Raw genomic sequence first — 23,344 nt, 5'->3', positions numbered from 1 at the left:
GCCTTCCACTGAAATAATCTCCAGCAGAGGTTTTCACGAACACTTTTGTCCTACCCTGGGTATGATTTTCCTCTGAAGAGGTTATCCATGGAAGTGGGAGGTGAAGCCAAATATGTTTAAGTTGTCTTACTTTTAAGATCTGCTTTACTTAATGGTAACCATGAAGTCCAGCTTTTGATTCAGTTTAGATGATTGAGATTAATAAAAGTTTTAAATCAAAACTACTGTTTCTGTTCACTGCAAAAAAGCCTGTCCTTGGGGCAGTCATTTGCAGATGTACAGATATGATTTGGAAGCTGTCGGAATTTTGAAAATTGATTCTAGTTAAGTTGTTACTATTTTTTTTTTGTTCTTTTCTTTTTTATTCTCTGCAAAGTCTCTAATCTATAACTTAGAATTAGTTCTAAGAAGTATCCCTTCAGAGAGCACAGATTCACAGATCCTGAAACTGCACTATGCTCTCTTCCAACCTAAGTTAATTCTTCAGAAATAAAAAGTTGATGTCTTATAAAAGAAGAGAGAAATATAGATGCTTACTTTTACTAATGGCATTATCCCTTTTTGATGGTTTATAGCATAGTTTCATACAAGGACTGTTAACATTTTTAAAATCAAGTTCTGTAAATTAGCTTGAAGAGCAGAAAATATAAATATTGTATCTTGCCATTTCCTAGAAATGAGATTCTGCTGATCAGTGACTAGTTAGTACTGTGTTGACTTTCAGTACAGAGCTGGGGAGTAATGAATGGAAGAAAGCTACTGCTGAGACTACCATATGATTAGACCATTTCTCCCTGTAAAGCTAACCCATCCGCCTGCGTCTCTCTCCCATTCATTCCCAATATACTTGTTCTGAATTATGTAGTGGAGTTTTCAAAAATGAACTGGTCTCCACAGTTTTTATACAAGAGTAACTCTGTAGATTCTAACAAAGGTACACTTGTTTGATATTGGAAGTGGAAAATCAGACCAAAGAACAAACAAAAATCTGTAAAAGCTACATTTGAAATAGGTCCACCATTTTCATTCTTTTCCATAAGCTTATGACAGTCAATTGCAGTTCCCAAGCTTTCCTATGCACAGTAAGAGCTCAGATATTTAATTCTGTTACAGCTTGTAATAATTGAGTTACCTAAATGTATGGATGCCAACTTAAAATGCCTAGATTTTCAATAACTACTGTATATCCTCCTTTGGAATCCTGTACTCTTAAACCTTATAGATATTGACGATGCACAACCACTTTCTAAATTCTCAGTCATTTATCTTTACCTCAGCATTTGTGCCTGAAAAATAGGACAACATACCATGTTCATGTCAATGCCATTGGTGTATGTCCAGGCATGCTGGAAGTATTCCTCAAGTCGTTGCCGCAAAGGATTAGGGATTTGATGAAAGCGAATAAACTCCTTTACTCGCAGCATCTGCATGTGATACCGTGCAGTTCCCGAATAGAGCCTCTGGATTATTGCAGATACATTTCCAAAAATACTCGCGTACATTAATGCTGGATTAAAAAGAAACAAAACGTACTTAAGTCGTATCATTCCATTCTGCAGATGATGCAACTGTCCTTATAGTGCATTTCATACATAAAAGCGCTTTGATGAGACTAGTAACAGTTTTAAGGAGATGTGGACTTGATTGACTTGTAGCTTGTTAATTATTTCATTGTGCTAGCATAGATTACTAAATTCTGCATATAGGCTTTCACAAAGCTATATGAAAAAAAATGATTATTCAATGATATTCAAGTTGACAATATTTATCTTTGAAGACTGGTAGTCCTGAATTTAGTGTTGCAGATTCAGTTCATCTAGCTTTACAGACTTCAGTAGAACTAAGATAAAATTAAGGGTAAAGTTAAGAATATAATTAAATTACAACTTTAATTGTTCAAAAGTTATGGGCTATGGCTTCATCAATTCCCTGAAAGCAAACATTCAAAAGAATGGTTCGTTCTTTAAAAAAATACTGACTATATTTGTCATGAAGGATTGACTGTCTTTAGGGCACCTTACCATGTTCCCTTTAGCTAATATGACCTACAGAAGGGATAAGTGTACCCAATAAATTAAGCTATTCTTTGCCCCCAAAAAAGAACACAGAAATTGCTACACATTTTAGATCAATTTACCAATACTCTGTCAACAGACAATACTTTCTCTGAAGCACTGCATGAAAAAAGGCTAACTCTGAAGCCGACTCTGCTTTGAGCATGGGTTGTACCTCCAGGAGTTCATTCTGTCCTACACTGTCCTGCAATATTATGATCTTAGACAGTTCTGTACTATCATATCCTGTATAGAAAATTATTTTTAACAACTACCACTTAGCTTGTGCCTTTCATAGACCTTCTATCCAATCACCAAAACAGTTGAATTGACCATTCCTTTAGATACAAGAAGTGTAAAGATTGCACAATGTTGCTCACACTGCTCATTCCACTGTAGTAATAGGAAAACAGAAGAGATGTGTACTTATTGGATGTAAGGTAAACCTCAAACAGGTTTATTTGTTTCTAGTGAGAAAGATATTTAAAATCAGTTACAGTTAATTAGATACATGATCAAATACCTTGCAGAACTGTAGCTTTTGTCTAGCATCCAGTTTAATTTGGTCCAATCTAATCAAAAAATGTTAATACCCCAGACTATCTTACGCTGGATGAGTCACCACAATGTATTTCATTTGCTTAAACACTGAGAACAAAAAAAAAAAAAAAAAGGAATAAGATAAAACTACTTACAGCCAATCAACATGACACAAATGGAAAAGATTTTTTCTGAGTTGGTGTTTGGAGACACATTTCCAAATCCTACACTTGTCAGACTGCTGAAGGTAAAATAAAGTGCTGTAACATATTTGTCCTTGATGGATGGTCCGGAGCTTGCATCACTTTTATTGTAATGCTTTCCTAATTGTTCTCCCAGAGAGTCCAGCCAACCAATCTTATGAGCCAAGTAAGGTCTTTCTACATTTCCAATGGCATACCAAATGCAAGCAAGCCAGTGTGCAATTAGTGCAAATATGCACATGAGGAGCATCAGAACTGCAGCACCATATTCTGAATATCTGTCCAGTTTCCGTGCTACCCTCACCAAACGCAGCAGTCTAGCAGTCTTCAGAAGACCTATTAATGTTGTTGTCTGTAAAAATAAGATACAATTAGAAATTGATTTTCTTTCTTAGCAAATGTACTTTTAATTAGTCGACAGGAAGAAGCTATTTCATTTTTAGGAATAAACTATAATTTTTAGGAATAAACAAAAACAATAGCGTAACATTTCAATGTGATTTTAATTTCATTTTCCTTAAGTCATCAAATTTATTATAAAAATAGGAAAATTGTGATGCACTTTTAAAATTAAGATATATTGATACTAAGCATTTTGAATATTATATCTGATCTAGACCCTTGAATCTTCCTTATGGATTTAAATGATCCATTAGATGAATGTTGTTTTGCCTCCCTCAAGCCTGTAAGTTATTGAAAATATTCATAATTATATGATTGGCCTAGTAGTTAATAAATATTTATGATGTTTGAACAAAGCTGTGTGAATGTATTTGATCATAACTTAGAGATTTCTTGCAATGATCTGACATATAAGTTCTAGAGGAGAGGAAAACAGGACAGAAATGTTCCAAACAAAACAAGTATCTTGTTCTGCATATATTCTTCTTATTTGTAATGGTCAGAAGAATCATGTTCCAGATTAATTTTCTCTTTGCACCTTTCATCCTGGAGCATGTAGGGGTTATAGATAGCTACTAATACAAGTATGTCCCCATTTAAAAAAAGAAAAAAAAGAGTCAGACAGAAAACAGGAATATATTCTTTTAGCTTTTAGAGCAGAACTGTACCATATTCCACAGCAGCTCCCTTGGGGATTGGGTTTCAGATGTTCGTTGGAAAGGAAATAATAATTAGCAATGTCAATTTACAATTTTCACATCAATCAGTGAATCAGTTTCAGTCTTGTTGTTAATTCCTTGTAAAAGAGATTGTCAACAACATTATAAATAGTAATTATACTATTTCAAAGACAGCTTAGCACCAATTTTCCCTTCAGTAAATCTGAACATACAGTAAAGCACAGTAAATGTCATGACAATTTTTAGTGCACTTCTTCCATTCTTTAGCATATGCATATAATGTATAATACTTAACAACTGGAGAAGAGTTTTTTTAGATTTACAAAACACTGCAATGGTAGTATGTGGCATATTAAAGCTTTCTTTCAAGAAGTGCTAAACTGTTTTTATGTTTTATTAAATCTTTGTATATTTTCTGTGTTTCAGGGTAAAATCAAAAAGCATTTGGAGCAAAAGCAATGCCTTCTTGGTTGCATTTGTCAGTGGACAACTCAGTCTATTTATAACACATGTAATTTTCTCATACTACAATAACACAGTGTGATAATTGAGTAATAGCACTAATTAAGCCACTGCTATATATGATGGTGGGAGATGCCAAAAATGAAGAAGCTAGCCCCGAATCAAAGCCCAATGTTACTGTTTTAACAAGTAGAAATATTCCTGTGATACCACCACCTTTCTTCTAGTCTTTTTCCTTATCAAATATACATCCTGAAAACATAGATAGACTGATATAACGTAGGACATGTTAGCAAGCAAAAACAATATATAAATGTCTGTACACGGGCAGCAGGTTCATGCAGGATATTATTATTTGATTCAGCTTAATAACATCTCAAAGAATTATTTCATGGTGAATTTCTCAGTACCTTGTAAGAAAGGCACCATAAAAATGGTGTTCCAGACACCACTTCAAAGTTATATTTTGCTGACCTTCTGCATGTGAATATTGTCTTTAGGTAAAACTTTCTGTAAAGTACATTAGGCTTTACTATTACGACCCCTTAATGACAAGAACAATCTTTAGAGAAGTGGAATCTTCTAGAGGAAGAACTCTAGAAGAATTTGGAACCACTCTATTATGGACGTAGTCATATTTCAACACTAAGCACAATATTGTTACAGTGCCCCTTAAATAAGAAGGTAGACTGTGATTCCAAGGTGTGTCAGCAGTGTACCACCCCATTCTTGAGCTAAGATTTGCTAATATTTCACATCCTTGCTGTCAATCCCACACTTTCATAGTGGATTAGTGTGAATTCTAGAGTATGCTGGAGCTCTGTAATATAAGCAAACCCCAGTTCTCCAGGGTGAGATGGTCATGAGAGAAACTAAATATACTTTAAATGAGTGCTCCAGCAAAAATCATGATTTGGGCTTTTCTTTAACAGAGTGGAGATACTTTGGCCCTAAGATACAGTTGGCAGTAGAGAGGGAAATCATGACCTGTAGGATCTAGTATGCATTTTACATGCCTTCCACTTCCCAGTGTAGATGCAGCTTTCACAGAGCAACAGCCCACCTTAATCAAAAGTGATAATTTCAGAAGAACTGTAAAATACAAAGTCTTGAACAACACATATTGAGAAGTGAGAAAATAACACAAGCATCATAAAAGAAAAAAGAAAAAAAAATTAGTAGGAATAATTGCTTCAATAATATCTTGAAAATGAAATTTCCTTAAATGAGACAGCAATCATTTTCCTTCATCCATAAGATTGTCTATATGCGACAGTTTGTTCTTTGTAACAAACAACTTTGTGAAGAATATCATTTCAATAGATAGACTCTGAATAGAATTATGTTAAAGAGTTTGACTGCATAAAGGTAGATATTTATAATGCTGAAAAATTTGCCAGCAGAATACCCCTTGACAAAGGGTCCTGAGATGCTATATACTTCTGAAACTGCTTCTCATTTTTTTTCACTGTTAGTAACTAATCTATTTTCTTGGCTTAAATAATTGGCTTTTTATGTTCTAACTTTAATAATAGCACAAAAATAAGCCATAAGTCATATCTTTGATGTCTGCATAGTTCTTTCCATGAGCTAGGCAGCAAGAGACAAGATATCTTTATTTTTTAGGAAGAATCTTTTCAGTTCTCTTATCAAGAAGCTTGAGAAAGGTTAAACTTTGTCAGTTATTTTCCTTCTGGGAAAATAAGAAAGACCTTGTAAAACATAGGTTTCATGGATATTACATTTTCTAAGTGAAGGACATCAAACTTTTCTTACAAAATTATTACCTACTATAATAGGTTTTCCTTAACTCTGATTAGTGGTCTCTTTTTAATAGTGAGTTTAATTTAGGCTTGAGGTTGCACTGACTGTGGCAGTGCTGGACAGCAATTCACAACAGCATGATTTGAAACAAAAGGTCATAACTCGCTCTGATTGCAGAGGGTATCATTCAGAAGCTATTATTGTAGACTGAGACTAGCAGTGAGCTGGTATTAGCTAATTAACTAAAGAGCATAAACGGTGTTCTGTCTATTTCTTTTCTTTCTTCATGACATCCATTATCATTAATGTATAAATCTCTGTAATGTCATTGTTTGTCTCTTTTTGTAAGCTAAATAACTCACGGATGTATATGAGTAGCTTAAACTGTCTCTTCCAATGTGCATTAACGTGCATTTGCTTACACAGTGTTTCCTCTGCCAGGGTCCTGTCCAGTTTCCTGTTATTGTTAGGTCCTCCTCAGGTCCTCAGTAAATGCCTGTGGCCTATTTTTTTTGGTAAAAACCTCACCAACCTCCATGTCATCTATTAAATATGAACATAACAGCATCAAGCACAATTTACTTTTTTCTCTCTCAGAGAGACCTATAATACATGACAGAATTTGGCCTTTCAGTCTGTCCATTCCATTTGCTTAATAACCTCTTATGAGCTTTGTGCCATTTTTGAAGATCTTTATGTTATATGCATTATCATATGGAAAATGCTCGTGTAAGCTGCAGACAAAACTGTAACAAGTAACCAAAATTTCTCATTTGCAGTACAGTACTTCTTCTCCAGCTGCAGCAGATAAAGGCCTATCAAAAGGGTCTTAGAAGAAGTGACTGTAGAATGCAGTGCTGAGGTTTCTCTTGATTCATCTTGAAAAATATAAATAAGGGAAAACAAAATGCTTCCCTAATATTAATTATGTTTTGTAAAACAGCTTTGATCATTATTATTTGTAAAAACAGCAGCTCTTCATACTTTTCTGCATATTTAGCTGACTGATGTTTCTAGCCTCTATACGAAAATTTTCTTGCTGAAGCCATTGGCCTAATTCGCCTGCATGTTTCAGTGAGGATGATTCTAGAAGAATGTCAAGAAATTCTGCTTAGCTATATATTAGCTGATCATAGTTTTTGACTGAGATGTGTCAGACTTTGAAGTGAAAAAGGTAATGGCTTCATTAAAAAATGAATGAAAATATACAGACATAAAAATGTCCAGTAATCTTAAGCAGTAGTGATCCACTTGCACATCATATTTTTTTTTGTTCTGAAGAGTTGTGCCACTACACCTAAATTTGTTTAAAATTCAAGCCAGACTTCTCAGCTGAGCAGAATAACTAAAAATATACTATTCAAATAATAGAAAGTCAAAATACACGTATCCATTCTTTTTATCTCCCCAAGTATCAGGGTGTCACTCAATACTGGAAACGTGCACCACAGAAAGAGCAAATGGCTTACCACCAACCTTAATCAGTTTGTGCTAAGCGCCTATTTAAACAGAAAAGGCTAATTTTACATTATACTACTTCCTTATTTAGAAATTGGGAAGTTACCTACTCTTACATTGTTGCTTTCCTAACGCTGACAAAGCATAGCTCAAATGGAAGCATTTGGCTGGTGCTGCAAGTGGTATTTGGACTATTATCTCTTGCCCTTTCTAGGCTCTGTTTGATACCAATATTTTTTAAAGCTGAGTGGGCACACATGGAGTTCTTTGGAGCTTATGTTGTTTAATGAAAAGAATGTGTAATACAATTGTTAGTAGGGGATCTTATGTGAAGAATCTCCAGATAACAAAGGAGAGCCATTTCACACACAAAAACTAACCCTCAAGACTGAAAATGCTATTAAATAAAAGGAGCTTCATTCTAACACTTTTACATTTGCTTTCTGTTACAAAACTATCAAAAATGGTTTGCTGTGGAAATATTACAGCTGGCAGTGTAAGAAGCAAACTGCAGCTTAGAGAAAGTAACTGACATGTTCGATGCCATGATAGAGAGAGGAGTCATGATGACATGATGAACTGGTCATGATGAACTTGTTTAGATAAACAAACTAGATTTTCCAGCTACTGAAACTGTTCAATTATTATGTTTGAATGGAACAAATAATTAGTTTACTTTTATCTGCCATACTGAACCAGCCTTCAGGAGTGGTTGTTTGCTACTAATTGGTACCACTCCTTATCACTTCAGCATCTCCATTTAAAGCATCTTTATAACCAGAGAGGTTTGTAAGAATGACGGTCATGGTTAAATTCAAAAAGCACACCTTACATGTTTTGGCCTTGATTCTTATTTAATTTCTTCTTGTTGTGCCACACATGTAACGTTCTCTACATTGGAATACCCAGGGATCAAGTCAGGTCAGGAAGTTTCAGGCTAAGTTTGCTGATTAATTTGTACTTTTTGCTTTTCTTTTCTCTGTTAATGAGATGCACACTTACTTGCAAAACTTTCTGTTCCCATATGCCAAGAAAAAATGTATTTTTAAAAAATGGATTTATTGTGTCCTTTGAAAAATGACAGATCCTTATATTTTGCTAGGTTTGCTGCTTTTTTTTTTTTTTTAACTGCTGTATTCTAGGCATCACAAAAAAAATCTCTACTTGTCATTTCAGTTTTCATCCAAAAACATGTTATAACTTTAGCCTTTCTTAAATTAAATACAAATGCTTTGGAAGGAGGCAGAACTGGGTCAGACATCTAGAATATAGTGTATGTTTTATATACCTTCGGGCAATTTTCAGATGCATACACTGAACATTTCGTTAACCTATCCTATGGATAGGGTGAAGACATTAGTCATCTGGACTGCCAGTCTGTCAAGGTTAACCCCAAATAATCTTTTTCTTTCTTTTGGAAGTACACCTTCTTGAAATGTTGTTGTTAACTGATATTAACTTGTAGAGCTTATTATACTTGAACTAATTTGTTTTACACCAAGTAAATTTCTGATGTAAAGATTTTATAGAGAGAGAATTTATTTTATTGTTTTAATGCTAATCATCACTTACATCTATCATGGGCAGTTTATACAAAGTAAGCAGTTAATCAAAAGAATATATGTAGTTAAAAAAAGCATTGGAACAGATCCTTAGTACACCATATATATATTTATTTATTTATAAAGATAGTAGCAAATATGGTAAAAAGAGAAAATAATAGCAGAATCTTTCAACTTACTCTCTTGTCAATGAAAGCTAAAATCCTACATTATTTTACTAATAATAATTTAATTTTAGTTTTATTTTAAAAGATGGAATGGGAGTCCTATATAATATATTAATTGACAAGAGAAATTATATTTGGATATATCAGATTAGCATATTAAAATCAAACCTAGACTGAAAGACTTCTCATTTATTTAAGCTTACCTCTTCAGAGCCAGAGCCAAAAATGAGCAGGTCAAAAGGTATTGCAGCAACCATGTCAATTAGGAACCAGCCTTTGAAGTAGTGAATTGCTATTTTTGCTGGGTCACTTACCACTTCTTCATTTTGATTTACATATGTCGTTCTGAAGTTTATTAGAATGTCAATGATAAACATAATATCCACAATTAAGTCTACCACATTCAGTGGGCTGCAAGAATATCCACACTCTCTTCTCTTCCGTTCTTCACTGTCATTCAGGAGGAAAGCAGCAGAGTAAGGGGTGAATATGGCCGTGTATATTACCAGCAACAAAATAAGCCAGTCCCAGACAGCTTTGAAAGGGCTATAGTGCAATATAGTAAACTTGTTGATGCGAGGTGTCTGGAGTTTATATTCTGGTAGCACATCAGCTCCTAAGGATAGAACCTAGAACAAGAAATAGAGCAATAATCAGAGCACAATACCTGCTTTCTGTAAACTAAGCAAGTACCATGACAAAAATAAAAAGTACTGCAGAGTAGCTTGGAGAGTTGAGCTTTAATTACTTGGTCCTAGGGTACAGTGAACTTTGAATTTCATGATCTCTACTAGGTCCCACAAAATTACTGGAATTTTATAGAGTAGATTGATTCTTGTTCCCTCTCTCAAGACTTAAGTGACCTATTAGGCTGTAAAATCTGCATATTTATATATATCATCAAATTCCCTAATCCATCTCAGGGTAACCTTGCCAGCCTGTTCACAACCAATGCAAAACCCCTCTTGGAGATGCAGTGTTTTTTTCCTAGATATCTTGGATAAGAGAGAGAAACAAGCCTATCATAACTGACTTAAATTCATTACACAAGGGTCTACATTCACAGGAAAATGTTTAAAGAAAAGAGCAATCAACAAGTTACAGAAGGATCTATGAATGTCCTTTACAGCTATCCCTGCATGGAGTTTTGCAGTGGAAAACTTTCAGACATAGACAAATTTCATTCAAGCTATAGTCATTTTACAGCTACAAGTGTGACAAAGAAGGCTATTACAGGAGTATTTTGGCAGCACTGCATTTTGCGAGAGTTTCATTTCAACTTTTGTCAATGCCTAAAGGTTGTTATCATTCCTTTACAAGTGTAGATTCATTATCTGTTGAAATTCTCTAAGCAGGATTTCAATTTCGTTTGAAATGGTTTCTGTTTGTATGTACTGCATGAGTTTCCAACTCTAGAAGTTGAAATGTTTGCTTTGTTGCAAAGATCAAGTATAGTGTGGGCCCCAGATAAAACAAACTTCTTTTGGGTACTCTTCCAATCTGGCAGAATTCTGACATGAAGGAAAAAAACCTCTAAAGTTAAGGAAGTAAATTAACTTTTTGTCCATTCAACAGTTGGCCTAGTTAGTGAGAGTGTCAGCAATGATGCTAATTGTTACCATCTGTGCTGGAAGTGCTCTTCAAAATCCTAGAGGATTCAGATCACCATTTCTCACAAACCAATGAACAAGCATTAGATGGTGACAGCCTTCAGTTATTACCCATTTGGGCAAGTGACAAAGTCAAGAGAGATTTTTAACCTATGACATCTTATTTTTTTCTCCCATTTGTCATTAAGAAGAGTGCTGTTTAGAAAAAAAAAATCAAAAATAAATACAGTGAAAAAATTATACTGAAATGAGATTATGACTGGAAGGAGAAATACCTTATCAGCAGCTCTATGGTTTTATTTGCCTGTTCTTTAGCTTTTAAGTAGTTTGGGATCACCTTGTTCAAGATTGAGCAATTTCACGCTCTTCAACATAATCTTTTAAGATTTTAAGGGTCAAAAAACTGCTTTCTGTTTATGCCTTAAAGACACTAGTTGACAGCAAAATGAAGCAGTTCTTAACACCTATAGATCCCCACCAAGTGTTTTTCCTAGTATGTGAGAGCTGTGCAAGGGAACCACTACTTGTAAATTTTGTCTCATCTGATGCATTTTCAAAAAAATGAAGGAAATATTAAGCAATAGCAACAATCAAGTTTACTTCAAGCTTCTTGTAGTTGTCTGAAAATTGCAGCCAATGTGCTTCACATCAGAACAATTTATAATACAAATTGGACTTAGTCCCCTGAAACCTGGCTTTTGCTCTCAATTGAGTTTATTTCTTGGCTTATTTAGACTGAGGGAGGTAAAACCAAGGAGTACAGAAAAAAAATGCAAAACAAGGGAACAAAAAGAAGACAGAGAAGAAATGTATCCAACTTGTTCTTGTTAGTTTTCTAGACACATACCACAAGAAGATGGGGACTGATGATTGTTTCATATTCATAATATAATACAGAGCTTTAAATGCTGTATTGCTTATTCCCATGCAATAAATTTAAGCACTTATTTTACCGCTATTATGGTACGCTGGCTCAAGAGAAAGAAGTTGGAACTTTGTTTCTCAAATAAATATTCACAGATATGTGTAGATAAGAAGAAGAAAATATACATTTTTGCTTTTCAATAGAAATAGATTGAATATGAAATTAATTTATCTTTTTGCTGTTGTGTGACATCACAGCAAGACAAAGGTACTGCTATTGGTCAGTCTGAATTTTCCTTTGTCTGGATAGATTTTAGGGTCCTTAGCAATCTGTTCAAAATCCCCCACTGCTTCTACTTGCTTAAAACAGAGGTTGAAAAGTTCATTGTTAACAAAAATACATTTTACTAGCTTTTCTCTTTTGAGCAGTGAAATTTTTCTCATAATTTAAGTTGTAAAATAAGAGGATTCGGAAATGAAAAGTTTTTAAGAGTAATGTTCTGTGCTGGGAGATTTGGCATGATATCAAGTCTAAATATTGCAGTGTTTAAAAGGTCTCCAGGAACCCCGGGACAGCATATAATGTGAAAGCTAGGTTTCCTGACATCTTGCTGAAGTGAACATGATATTAGGTGGAAAAAGCCATATTGGCTGTAATGAGTTTTCTTTTAAAGAAATTTTAGTGATATTCAGCTTTGATGAAATGCCATTTCATTCTGGTTCCGCTGGTAAAAGCAGGAATTCAATTATAAATGGTGTTTTTTACCAGCAGTAACCAACGATGAGATTTATTCTATTTGCAATGACAAACTTCCATAGTTGAATAAACTGTATTATATTTCACCTTTGAATAAAGAACCTTGATCTAACATCCATCTTTTCCTGTGTCTTCCTGTTTATCTCATTCACTGTTAAATCAATAGTACTAAAAGTTAGATGGCTCTTCACTCAAATAGACTTAATGATTCTAAGACTCTTGCTTCAGGCATTTCACCTTGAGCATTTTCCCCCCCTTCATCTGCAGTTACAGTCATTGTACGCTATAGGTGATACAGATATTGCTGGGGCTGCATTACAGGCTTAAAACTGTCAGCAAAAGAATAGAAAATAATAATCAAAAGAATAGAAAATAATAATTGACTAGTATATTCTCTAATTCTATGTCTAGTAGCAGCTTTCTCCATTTGGCATGAGTTACTCTTCAGCAACGGTTACTGCTCACTACTACTAACAACGGTCTATAAATACACCCCAAATTGCTTGAGGATTCTTAAATAAAACATTATTTCAAATAATCCTACCTATAAAACGTCTTGTGTAAGATGCTACATCATGGAAGATGCTAGCGGTCCCGAGATCTAAATGTATTGTTAAAGTGGTCTGTTCCTAGGAAATGCTATATGAAATGAAAAATATTATTTTGCCAATGTCTGTTGAACCCAGTCCAATGCTACAAAGCTCAGAGAGCTGAACCGATGATCATTTCTGCATCCTTAAGGCAGGGAAGCTGTATTGAAACATGTCAGATCTGTGTATCTGAGGTTCACAAATATCTTTATTAAGTTTTGCACTTGATGAAACTGCAAAATTTCCAGCTATAAAACTGTAATCAAAAGACAACATAAAAATTTTACACAGAAATATAAGCAAGATGATAACAGAACCAAGATAGTTTAATAAATAGCTACTATTTAACTAGTCAGAAGGAATTTGGAAGAACTGTTGCATTTGCAGGTCTTTTAATCCAAAACATAAATTTCAAATTGGATCAAATTTTAAATCATCCATACTCCTTATATGACCGAGAGAAGGTGAGTATACAAATGAAATGTGTTCTGTTTTCTTAAAGAATTAAAGCAAGAGATGACATAGGAACACTCATATTCTTATCAGTTTTATAGAAGGCTCTCAGATTATTAGGTGAGGTTAATCTCAATGGCTTCTAACCAATTCCAATAAAGAAAAAAAAAATGCTATTTGAATTAAATTGTATTTTCAGCATCTTTTTCTCCCCCATCCAAATCTATTGTTGGGACTAGAAAATCAAGGAAAGTGGTCTCTCCTAAATTAAAGTTAAGCAAAATCACTATGCTGGTTTGCTCTCAGATGCAGTCTGAAGTGCAGAATGAACATTTCTTACTTCTGCAACTATTGCCCAAAAGCCCTCAGATATGAACTATATCTTTTTCCTTTTACTATGTTGTTTTGAACTCATTTTAAGATCTTTATTAATAAGGTCAATAGCAGTATTGAACAGGAAAAGAACAGTAAAGCAAAAAAAAGAAAAAGAAAACAGGAAAAAATCCTCATACAAATACAGAACCTAAAGCCATTTTACTGCAATAATCAATCATTTTGTCATGTCTGAAGACCTCAAACTCCAAGTGCTGCTACAGTTCAAAAAGAAAGCAATATTGCTTCAGCTGTAACAGAGAGTGTGAGTTTCCATTGCAGATTTTATTATATGTGTGGACTTTTAGTTGTGAGGAACTCTCTTCTCTTGATGTAACCTCTTCTGGCTATCAATTCTCCTGTGTATTGGTCTACTGAAGCTACCAAGCTATATCTAGCAAAGACATCCCTTCCTTTTCTTCTATATTCATAATATTACCATGAGATCTCTACAGACTGGATCTTTTAAAAAGATGTCAGAATCTAAAAAGAACTAAAAATAAATATTATGCAAGCATTACCGAACAAATGGAAATCAAGCTCCCTGATGAGAGGCATTACCTCATTCCCCAGAGGGTTATTACAGTCTTCCCTATTTCAGTCATCTTGATGATTGTCTTTCTTTTTGCTAACATGAACAACTAACACGATTACACCGTTATTGATAGCAAGCTGTAGTGCTTTTGATTTAGTGCTCCCTCCAAAAACAGCATTAAACCATTTTCATATACCAACATTAACATACATTTCTATTTATCTTATCAAAGGATAGCCAGTAAAGAATATCTTCTTAATCACAAAATGATGATGGTAGGGTTGTTAACTGTTTCTAAATTGATGCTTTAAAATTAGGCAGTATGATACTTTGTATATTATCATTCTCAGACAGTTTGAAATTTATCTGTAAGGTATTATAATATAGTATTTTAAGGGCCTTCATATTTTTACAGTTAAGCTTTTGTTAAGGTAAAGCTGCTGCTGTGTGAAAACGTCTTGTCCTTTCCTGTCCTATATTTCTCCCATTTGGGACTTTAGATACATGGTGACATAAACCTTTCTAATTTAAACAATGAGCTCAATATTTCATTGTTTTCAAGATCAGAAATAGAACAATAGGTTTTTTTTTCTTTTTTTTCTTTTTTTTTTCTTTTTTTGGAATGTATCTTAGTATTCACCAACTGTAATTTTAGGCGGGCATTGAAACCACACTTTGTTTTACTAGTGGCTGAACTTGAAAAACTGAAAGCTTATCTGAGTGTATTTGAGTCATATTTGTTCCAGAAGTCAATGTGGTCAAAAATTATACCAAATAAAGCTTTTTTGAACTAGCCAAAGACTTTATTTATTTATTTATTGGCATTTTCAAGCTTAAACCAAGAAATACTGGAACCAAGAAATGCTGTAAAGGTTTTCAGCAAACTAATATTCTGGAAAAGTTAAAATGAGAGAGAAAATGCAGTAATGTGAAATTTAAAGAAAGAAAAAATAAATGAGTTAGCTTGGAATAATATATCTATCCGGTCTACTGTTAGCTCATTCTTATAACAAATATTTAAGCAATTTCAGTGAAGTTGAAAGTTAATGTTGTTTGGTGCAGTTAAAATTTAAGAAAAAGAAGACTTTTGATGCCAACCCTGAAGCCCATTCCATATAGCATATGTTTCCATCAGCATTCTCACTCATCTGCAAACAACGATTGCAGATTGAAGTTAGAACAGCTGTAACGGATGGTTACTGATGTTTCACAATGAGATTGCTGGTGTTTATATCATATATCCATGAACACTGGTATCTCTAGAAATGCAATATTAGATCAAAGAAGTCAACCAAAAAGGTACTTCGGTACAAAGTAGACAACAAGGCCAGCCATATTTTCGAAGTAACTTTTGACCTTCCATGTGAAAGAGCTAAAAAGATTCCTCAAGAAATCTGGCCTAATTAGTCTCCCTTGACAAGGTAACATCTCTCCTCTGTGATGATGGGAACGTTCAAATCTGCTAGGATTTGACAGCAATGGTGCTTTCTGGGGAAGCCTTGTAGCTTTCTAAAGTGTCCTACTTTCATGAGACTACCACAAACTCAGATAAATCTATTCAGATATTTAAATATGTAGTAATACAATATCATCAAATCGTCAAGAAAATTTGTGTGTACCATGAGATTAAAACATAACAGGATTTGTTAAATAAAATTGTGTAGGTTTATGGAATTAATTTTTTTGTGGACCTGCCTGTCAAACAAAATTGCTTCACCAAACTTGAATACATGTAATAATTTAGAAAACTCTCTATCTCTAACCTATCATTATCTCTCATGAAGATAGGGACTGAAAGAGAGGAAGTATTTTTATAGTTCATTACTCATCCATTATTTTCCCATGAAAAACGCAGAAAATGAACTCACAGATTGTAAACCTCAGGAGACTTTTCTGTCAGTCACTGTGTAATTACTTTCATACTAGTGGGTAGTGCATCATCAGAGCAATACTTAACAGCCTATAGGTTTATTACTTTGCTGCATCTTAAATCTTAACATAATTACTTGCAGGTTATCAAAGAAAAAAATGAATTTTTTAGAAAATGTTAATGCAGAATATGTATATCCTGTTCATGAATTCATTAAGAAGCATAATTCCAAAAGACAGTAAAATGCTGCCTCTCAGATTGTTAAGGAGTTTGTTATTCATTGCTCTTCTAGCAAGGCAACCACTAAGCTGTATACAAGCAGTAATATGTTTGACAACAGAATATTGAGGGTTACATTTCTAATATGGCCTTAAACAACTGTTGTAATTTTTAGTCATCCAAAAAATATTTTCAGTCATTAGTTTCTTGCATCACTGATACAGTGCTTTTTGATGGTATCTTGTCTTCCTTATTAAATTTATGAAAAAAGTATAAATCGTTATTATCCATTTAGACTGATTACCAACTGCCAAACATTTTGATGCAGTTAAAAAGCAAAATTTACCTGCAAATTACAGTTTTAAACAGGACTTATTTCTCTGTTTGAAAACTTGGAATGAGGCTGTAGGCAGCAAGCACTAGCAAAATTCATCAAAATAAATTAGCTGGGCTATAACGAGTTCTAGAGGAACCTCAGACACTGATTTTTTGCTCACTTCTGAACCCAGCAGCTAACATCATTAAGACTGTGCTTCAGCAAAAGGTGTAATTCTCCTTAGATTGAAAGGTTCCACCATTACTGCACCTAAAGACCTGTGAAACTGAATTTCTCTGAATATAATGAAGTGGTATAGATACAAACATGAGTGTGTACCATACATTAGCTCTTTTATTTCAAAAGACTGTAGTTTTCTTCATTATTAAAAGTCATTTAGAAAGTGCAGCATATTCATGGATAATTAAACCAAAATGCAAATCTGTGAGCAATTTTGCTTACTATATAATAACCATTCCAACTATTCCTACTATCTGTATTAATATTCTGAACAGACTATATCTGGAGCTGAATATATCTGCTTGCATAGACATATGTGCAAGCTCATAATACATTAAATAAAAAATTACTACAATTTTTATATTTAGAAAGATGTTCTCATAGTGTAAAATTGACAATTCTTTGAATTATACTTGAAAATATATCTGAAATATCTTAAAGGTGATTCCACTATGTGTCACAGTGAAACTAAATCTAATACAAGACTACCCTGATATCATGACAAACTGTGAGAGTTGTCTATGTACTATTAATATCAAATGAATATTTATGTAATTTTTATGCCTTATTTCAGGTGGATTTGTATTTTACAATATAATTCTACACACAGAAATGTAGATGACCTGAACCTTTAGCAAATATTTTTCAAATATTTTTCAAAGACATCTGTCATATCCTGCACATTAATTTTATGCTCAGCATCACCTATACCATCCATAAAGCTCAATAAATGCTTTGTAACTAACTGTTGAATGTTAATTAGGATACTATTTCATGAACATAATATTTGGGATTCAATGACCCCTTGATTTTTGATTCATATAGCTGGTCCTGATTATTCTCCTGTTGTGCTTTTATTGATATTTCAATTTAATTTTAAAGAATGTTCCTCCTCCTCCCTCCCTTCTTTTGAAGAACATTATCCCTGAACTGGAATTCTGTGTCCCCACTCCTCTATGGATTCTGCTACCAGTTATAATGTGAAAGCGTTATCCAAGTTCTGACACATTACAGTTAATTGATGGAAATAATGACCCCATTTGGCTTGTAAATTTTGAAGGCATGCAGAATTTATCAAGTAACATACTGTGCTGTGTGGGTTTAATAGTCTCTGCTTTTTCTGACTGGTTCTTATCCTAAGAAAAAAAAGAAAACTCAAACTCTAACAAACCCAACAAGATTTTTTTTTTTTTTCCCCAAATCCTCTGCTCAGGCAAGAAAAACACCCTTGTTGGGTGACTTTCTCTTGGAAAATACAGCCTTCTGCTAATCTAACGCAGAACCCTAGCTAGTATGGTAACCCTCTGATCTGCCTTCGAAGTTATTGCTGCTTTGAGTAGGAGGTTGGATAGAAGATCTTTAGAGGTCCCCTCAACCAACATTTTTGCATGGTTCTATGAGTGTGTAAAGGGTAGACTGTGATTCCTTTGGTCGTTGCTTTATGGATTATTTTTCCCCCTATACTAGCACCAAGACAAGAATGTTGCTTTGAGAAAGGATGCAATATTATTAAAATTACACAGTCCATTCTATGTTAACATCACAGTATAGCCCACTGAGCATTTGGTTCACATCAGTAACATGAAAAAGATTAAATGAGAATTGATTACTTGAAATTATAACTTAAAGAGAATACTAGATACTAAGCAAGACCAGGCAGTCTCTTTATCAGAAGAGTAGATCTTGGGGAAGGACATGGACTGATTAAAGATGCAACCAGGTTACATGCTTCTAAGCAGCTGGGCTTTCCAACTGCTCCATTTCCACCATATGTTGTGAAATTGTCTCAAAACATTGCAGCGGTTCAGATGTCTTAGGCCATTCAGCTGTCACAAGGAAAAGAGGTGCTACTGGAAGCAATCACCTTCCGAAAATATTTTATGATTCACTACTGCTCTGAGTCTATAATTAGATCAGCCATTTTGTTATGTTATGCGATAGAAAATAATTCAAATAAAAATGCTGTATTTTTCACAATTCAATTATGAGCAATGGGCCATATTTTCCATTTCCATTCATATTGCAGAGCTGCTTTCTCTAGTGCAAATGAAACTGCTCTCCAGATTTGGGGACATCTTAGCACCAGTGCGAATAGCTATATTGAGACTGGGGTATTTTTATTATTTTTTTTCCATCGCCATGATATTCCTTTTCTCTCTATTTTTTCACACACAGATGTGTCACATCTTCTCAATGATAATGGAATTACAAAGATTTGTACTATTCCTATAATGACATGAATAGTAATTATGAAGTCTCATTTTATAATTATAATTTTTTTTTGCACGAGGTTGCTAAGTATGCGTGTATACAAAGGGAAACTTCTTGTATAAAACACGTCCAGTGGTCATTGCAAATAGGAACAGCAAATGTAAGAAACAAGAACATTCTTGTGTAAGCAGAAACAAATAAATTATTGTTTCATAAAGTAACTAGTGAAATGCTGGCTCTGCTTTCCCCCAGTTTCATCAATCTGTGCACAACTTTCTGTGTAATTGGAAGACGTATCAACATTGTATTTCCTCTTAATTCAGGAATTTCTGATTTATGTCAGCTCATGTTTCAAAATGAATAGCCTTGAAATGTCATTTGCGTGTGACTTATTGTAGGGTGTTGTAAATGGTGCAGTGTGTCAGCTAAATCAGAGTGCTGAAAACGTATAGCTCAATAATTCGGTTTATTTTTAGGTCTTGTATTGCCCCTTTCTGTCCTAGATGTTGCTAAAGACTCTTCTTTTAGCCTGAAAACCTGAAGGTCAGTTTGAAGTCATGATCATATAATGGTTCTTTCTATATCAACAGCTGAAACTGGCCTTAGGGGATATTGTTACTTACTTCCTAATCTTTTGGGGCTGACAGAATAGAGTCTGGCCAAATTACAAAAACATGTTGTGAAACTACACGTTTTATCACTTCATATATGACTTGCTCTACACTCAGAATTTGACTTTCAGAAGTGATGGGGGCACTCAGCATGTCTGGAAAACAAATCATAATCTTCCAGTCAATCATGCATCCAGTCATGGACCGTATTATCATTTGATCAGCTATGTGCATGGGAACTTTTCAAGTGCCAGCTCTTGTAAGACTTATTGCAGTCACTGGAAATTAAAAATGTAAATGGGACAAAAATTCTAGCCACTTCCATCTTCTATATTTATTTCTAATGAAATTCAAAAATAGCTAGCTAACTAGATCTTTGACAGATGCAAGTAAGTACAGTAGACATCAGCACCTGCATCTATACCCACTAGGAATTTTTGTTTGTACATGATCCTACAGTTTAGGCTGCAGTGATAAGTGAAAACATTGAGAACTGAAAAAAAAAAAAAAAAAAAAGAAAGAAAGAAAAGCATGGGGGGAAATGAAGAAAACACCTTTGGGTAATTCACGATGATGGATGAAATATCAAAGCTTGCTACTAGGTCATATTATGTATGTTGGTTTTAGATGGTAAAAGACCTAAACCAAAGTCAAATTAAATTGGAAGTGGTTTATGAAGTGTAAAGATTTTACAGAGCATTTCAAAATTAATTTTAAATTTAATTAGCTTCACCGTTTCTGGAAGGTTCAGCTGACCTGAATGATTTCTGTTTGACCTTTCATAGCATCTAAGTTGTCTGGGGAATAAATGTAAGTTATTCATTTTGCCCATAACACAGTTAGTAGTAGAGAGGAATTGGGCACTTTGGCTCTAATTGGCCCATCAGAATTTTGAAAAACCAATCAAGCTTGACTTATGCTTACATAACTTATAAAAATGAGTCTTTTTAATATAACTTGACTTTCTGCCATATTATCTCTGGAAAGGACTTCTATGTATAACTATTCTGAATAATTTAAAACATATCAAAATGGATCCAGAAGGGATTAAATCTTTCACAACTGACCAGGGAAGAAAGTACAATGGTTGCGAATTCAAGTTAGCTATGAAAGACAAAAGATATGAAAGATAAAAAACCAATTTCTTTTTAGGCACTAACTCAAGATAGAATTGATACAACTTTTATCTTTATTTCTCTAGGAGGGTGTACAATACATTGCTTTATATATCTATCAAAACGAGCAGGAGTATGGAAACTATCTGGCATAGCAGTAATGTTGAGAGGCAGCAATCTGGTCTACAGAAGGCAGTTGAGCAGCAGGTGAAAAGCTGTTCTCAGCAAAATTTTTCTTATGAAATCTCTCTAGGTCCTAGAGAGCCACTTGCTGAATCATGAACAGGATGTCTGTCTAAGGTCTTCAGTAGTTTGCTTAAAACCTCTTGGGATCAAGCCTCTAAAAATGCAGTTGAAATTTAGGCATACAACCATATATATACAATTTATTGATCACAATCATATATACAAACTGTCACTTTTTTGCCTAGCTAATATAATACTCTAAAAATTACACAAATAACATGATTTATACTTCACATTATTTGTACGTTCAAATTCCCAGTCCACATGGAATCAAACCTTTAGGTATGTTCAGAATCTCTCCAGACTTGATGAAGCTGATGAGGTTTGATGAAGCTTGGTGCTTAGCTTACACTTAAAACTGATTTGGCTCTTTCATTTACATTCTCAGAGAGCTCTGTTCCCTAAGCACCATAGGTCATCCAGAACAGCCATTCACAGCACAAAGATACTTATATGTTCACATGAATGGCTCTGGTGACTGTGTTCTCACATTATACCTTCCTGATTATTCTTGTATATAAAATGTATAGTGCATATATGCAAACAGTATGTATACTGCTTACACACAGAGGAAATCATGGGCAAGTCCTTATGCTAACAATCTGGTGAGGAGAAATGAGTATAAAACCCTCCCTGAGCATTCCCTGCAGAGGTCACAAGCTATGCCCATCTCTGCAGGGGCCAGCTAGCACACTGGCACAAGGAATATCTGTTCCAGAAAGACAGTGACTTTCTAGAGAGCAAGGTTTTGCCAAACCTATACTGGGGTAATGCATTCTGTCAATCTGCACAAGAAACAGAGATAGAAATGGTATGATTCAACTGATGGTGTTCATATTTCAGTTTGCTAGACTTTAAATTTACTGTTTCCCCCTGGAAAAGAATAACTTATGCTTCATCAGCCAGATTTCAAGCATAAGCTTTACCAGTCTATAGTAGCTATAGACTCAAAATGTAGCAGTCTATAGTAGCTTATAGAGTAGCTTATAGAGTAGCCTGAATTATTGACATTTTTGATGTGTTTACATGGCTTATTCCCAACAATGACAGAAGCAATCACACAACCAGCCCCGAAGGATCCACTTCTCTTTTTGACAGCCCTGTGATGTATCCATAGACAAAAGGAACCCATAGGAAATAACGTTATGAAAAGACAGTGAACTGGAACAGAAATTACAGGACATAATTATGATCATATCAGTGGCACAATTGAGATATTGTTTGTAATATGGTTATAGTGGACCTTGCACTAATCAGTATTTCATAAAGAAAAGGAAAAAAACAAATAACATTTCATATATATTAAATAACATTAGTGACTGATGGTAATCACTGAAATTAATAGACTTATTGGGTCGCGGGTCCAACTTTTCCTCATTGCAAAATACATTGCTTGAAAGTTCTAATTGTTTACTTCTCTTTGGAATGTAACACATATTTCAGCATGAGTCAAGCAATATCACCTAATATTGTAAGCCATATCAGCTACAACTGAACTGGAGGTAAAGTAAATAACAGCTCAAACTTTAATAATTCAAATTGTCTTGGAAATACCCAGATCATTCATGAAAAAGGTCATGGTCCATTTTGTACATTGATAAATGGATTCATAAAATTAAACAGTGATTCACATAACAGGTATCATCTTACCTGGGTAACCTTCTCTGTTACATTGTGCGTTCGGTCTTTCACCTTAGGTGCAATAATTGTTTTGTCTGAAGAAGGAGGAGATGAAGATTTTTTTTCACTTTTGATATCAGAAAAGTTCAGGGTGAGTTGAGGAATTTTGTTGATTGTACTGTATTTGTTGAGATTTGAATCCGATGTGGATCCCAACAGACTTGACTTGATATGATTAAAAGGCCCTAAAAAAGTGAAATGCCTATTTAGTACTTGTCAAATGCAGAGAAGTTATTAGTGTTTAAATGAGACATGTTAAAAATGTACTTAAAATATTTTTCACTATACTACCTACTAATAGTGAAAACAACCTAGATTTTAAGAATAATTCTACTACTCTTGAAAATTAAATATATTATTGGA

General features: G+C 34.2%; 1 protein-coding gene across 1 annotated transcript in view; it reads right to left on the bottom strand.

Annotated features, from left to right (window-relative positions):
- Positions 1-23,344, bottom strand: part of KCNH7 (potassium voltage-gated channel subfamily H member 7) — a 58,289-nt gene that overhangs the window by 34,835 nt on the left and 110 nt on the right. The window contains exons 2-5 of the mRNA XM_026038487.1: positions 22,952-23,166; positions 9,496-9,921; positions 2,750-3,149; positions 1,308-1,507 (exon numbers count right to left, since the gene is read on the bottom strand). Coding sequence (XP_025894272.1) covers positions 1,308-1,507; positions 2,750-3,149; positions 9,496-9,921; positions 22,952-23,166 — 1,241 coding nt within the window. The remainder of the gene's footprint in view (positions 1-1,307; positions 1,508-2,749; positions 3,150-9,495; positions 9,922-22,951; positions 23,167-23,344) is intronic.

This window comes from Nothoprocta perdicaria, unplaced genomic scaffold, assembly GCF_003342845.1.
Source record: "Nothoprocta perdicaria isolate Ctin4 unplaced genomic scaffold, notPer1 scaffold_0, whole genome shotgun sequence".
In the NCBI taxonomy this organism is placed as follows: Eukaryota; Metazoa; Chordata; class Aves; order Tinamiformes; family Tinamidae; genus Nothoprocta; species Nothoprocta perdicaria.
This window is presented reverse-complemented; position numbering and strand designations above follow the sequence as displayed.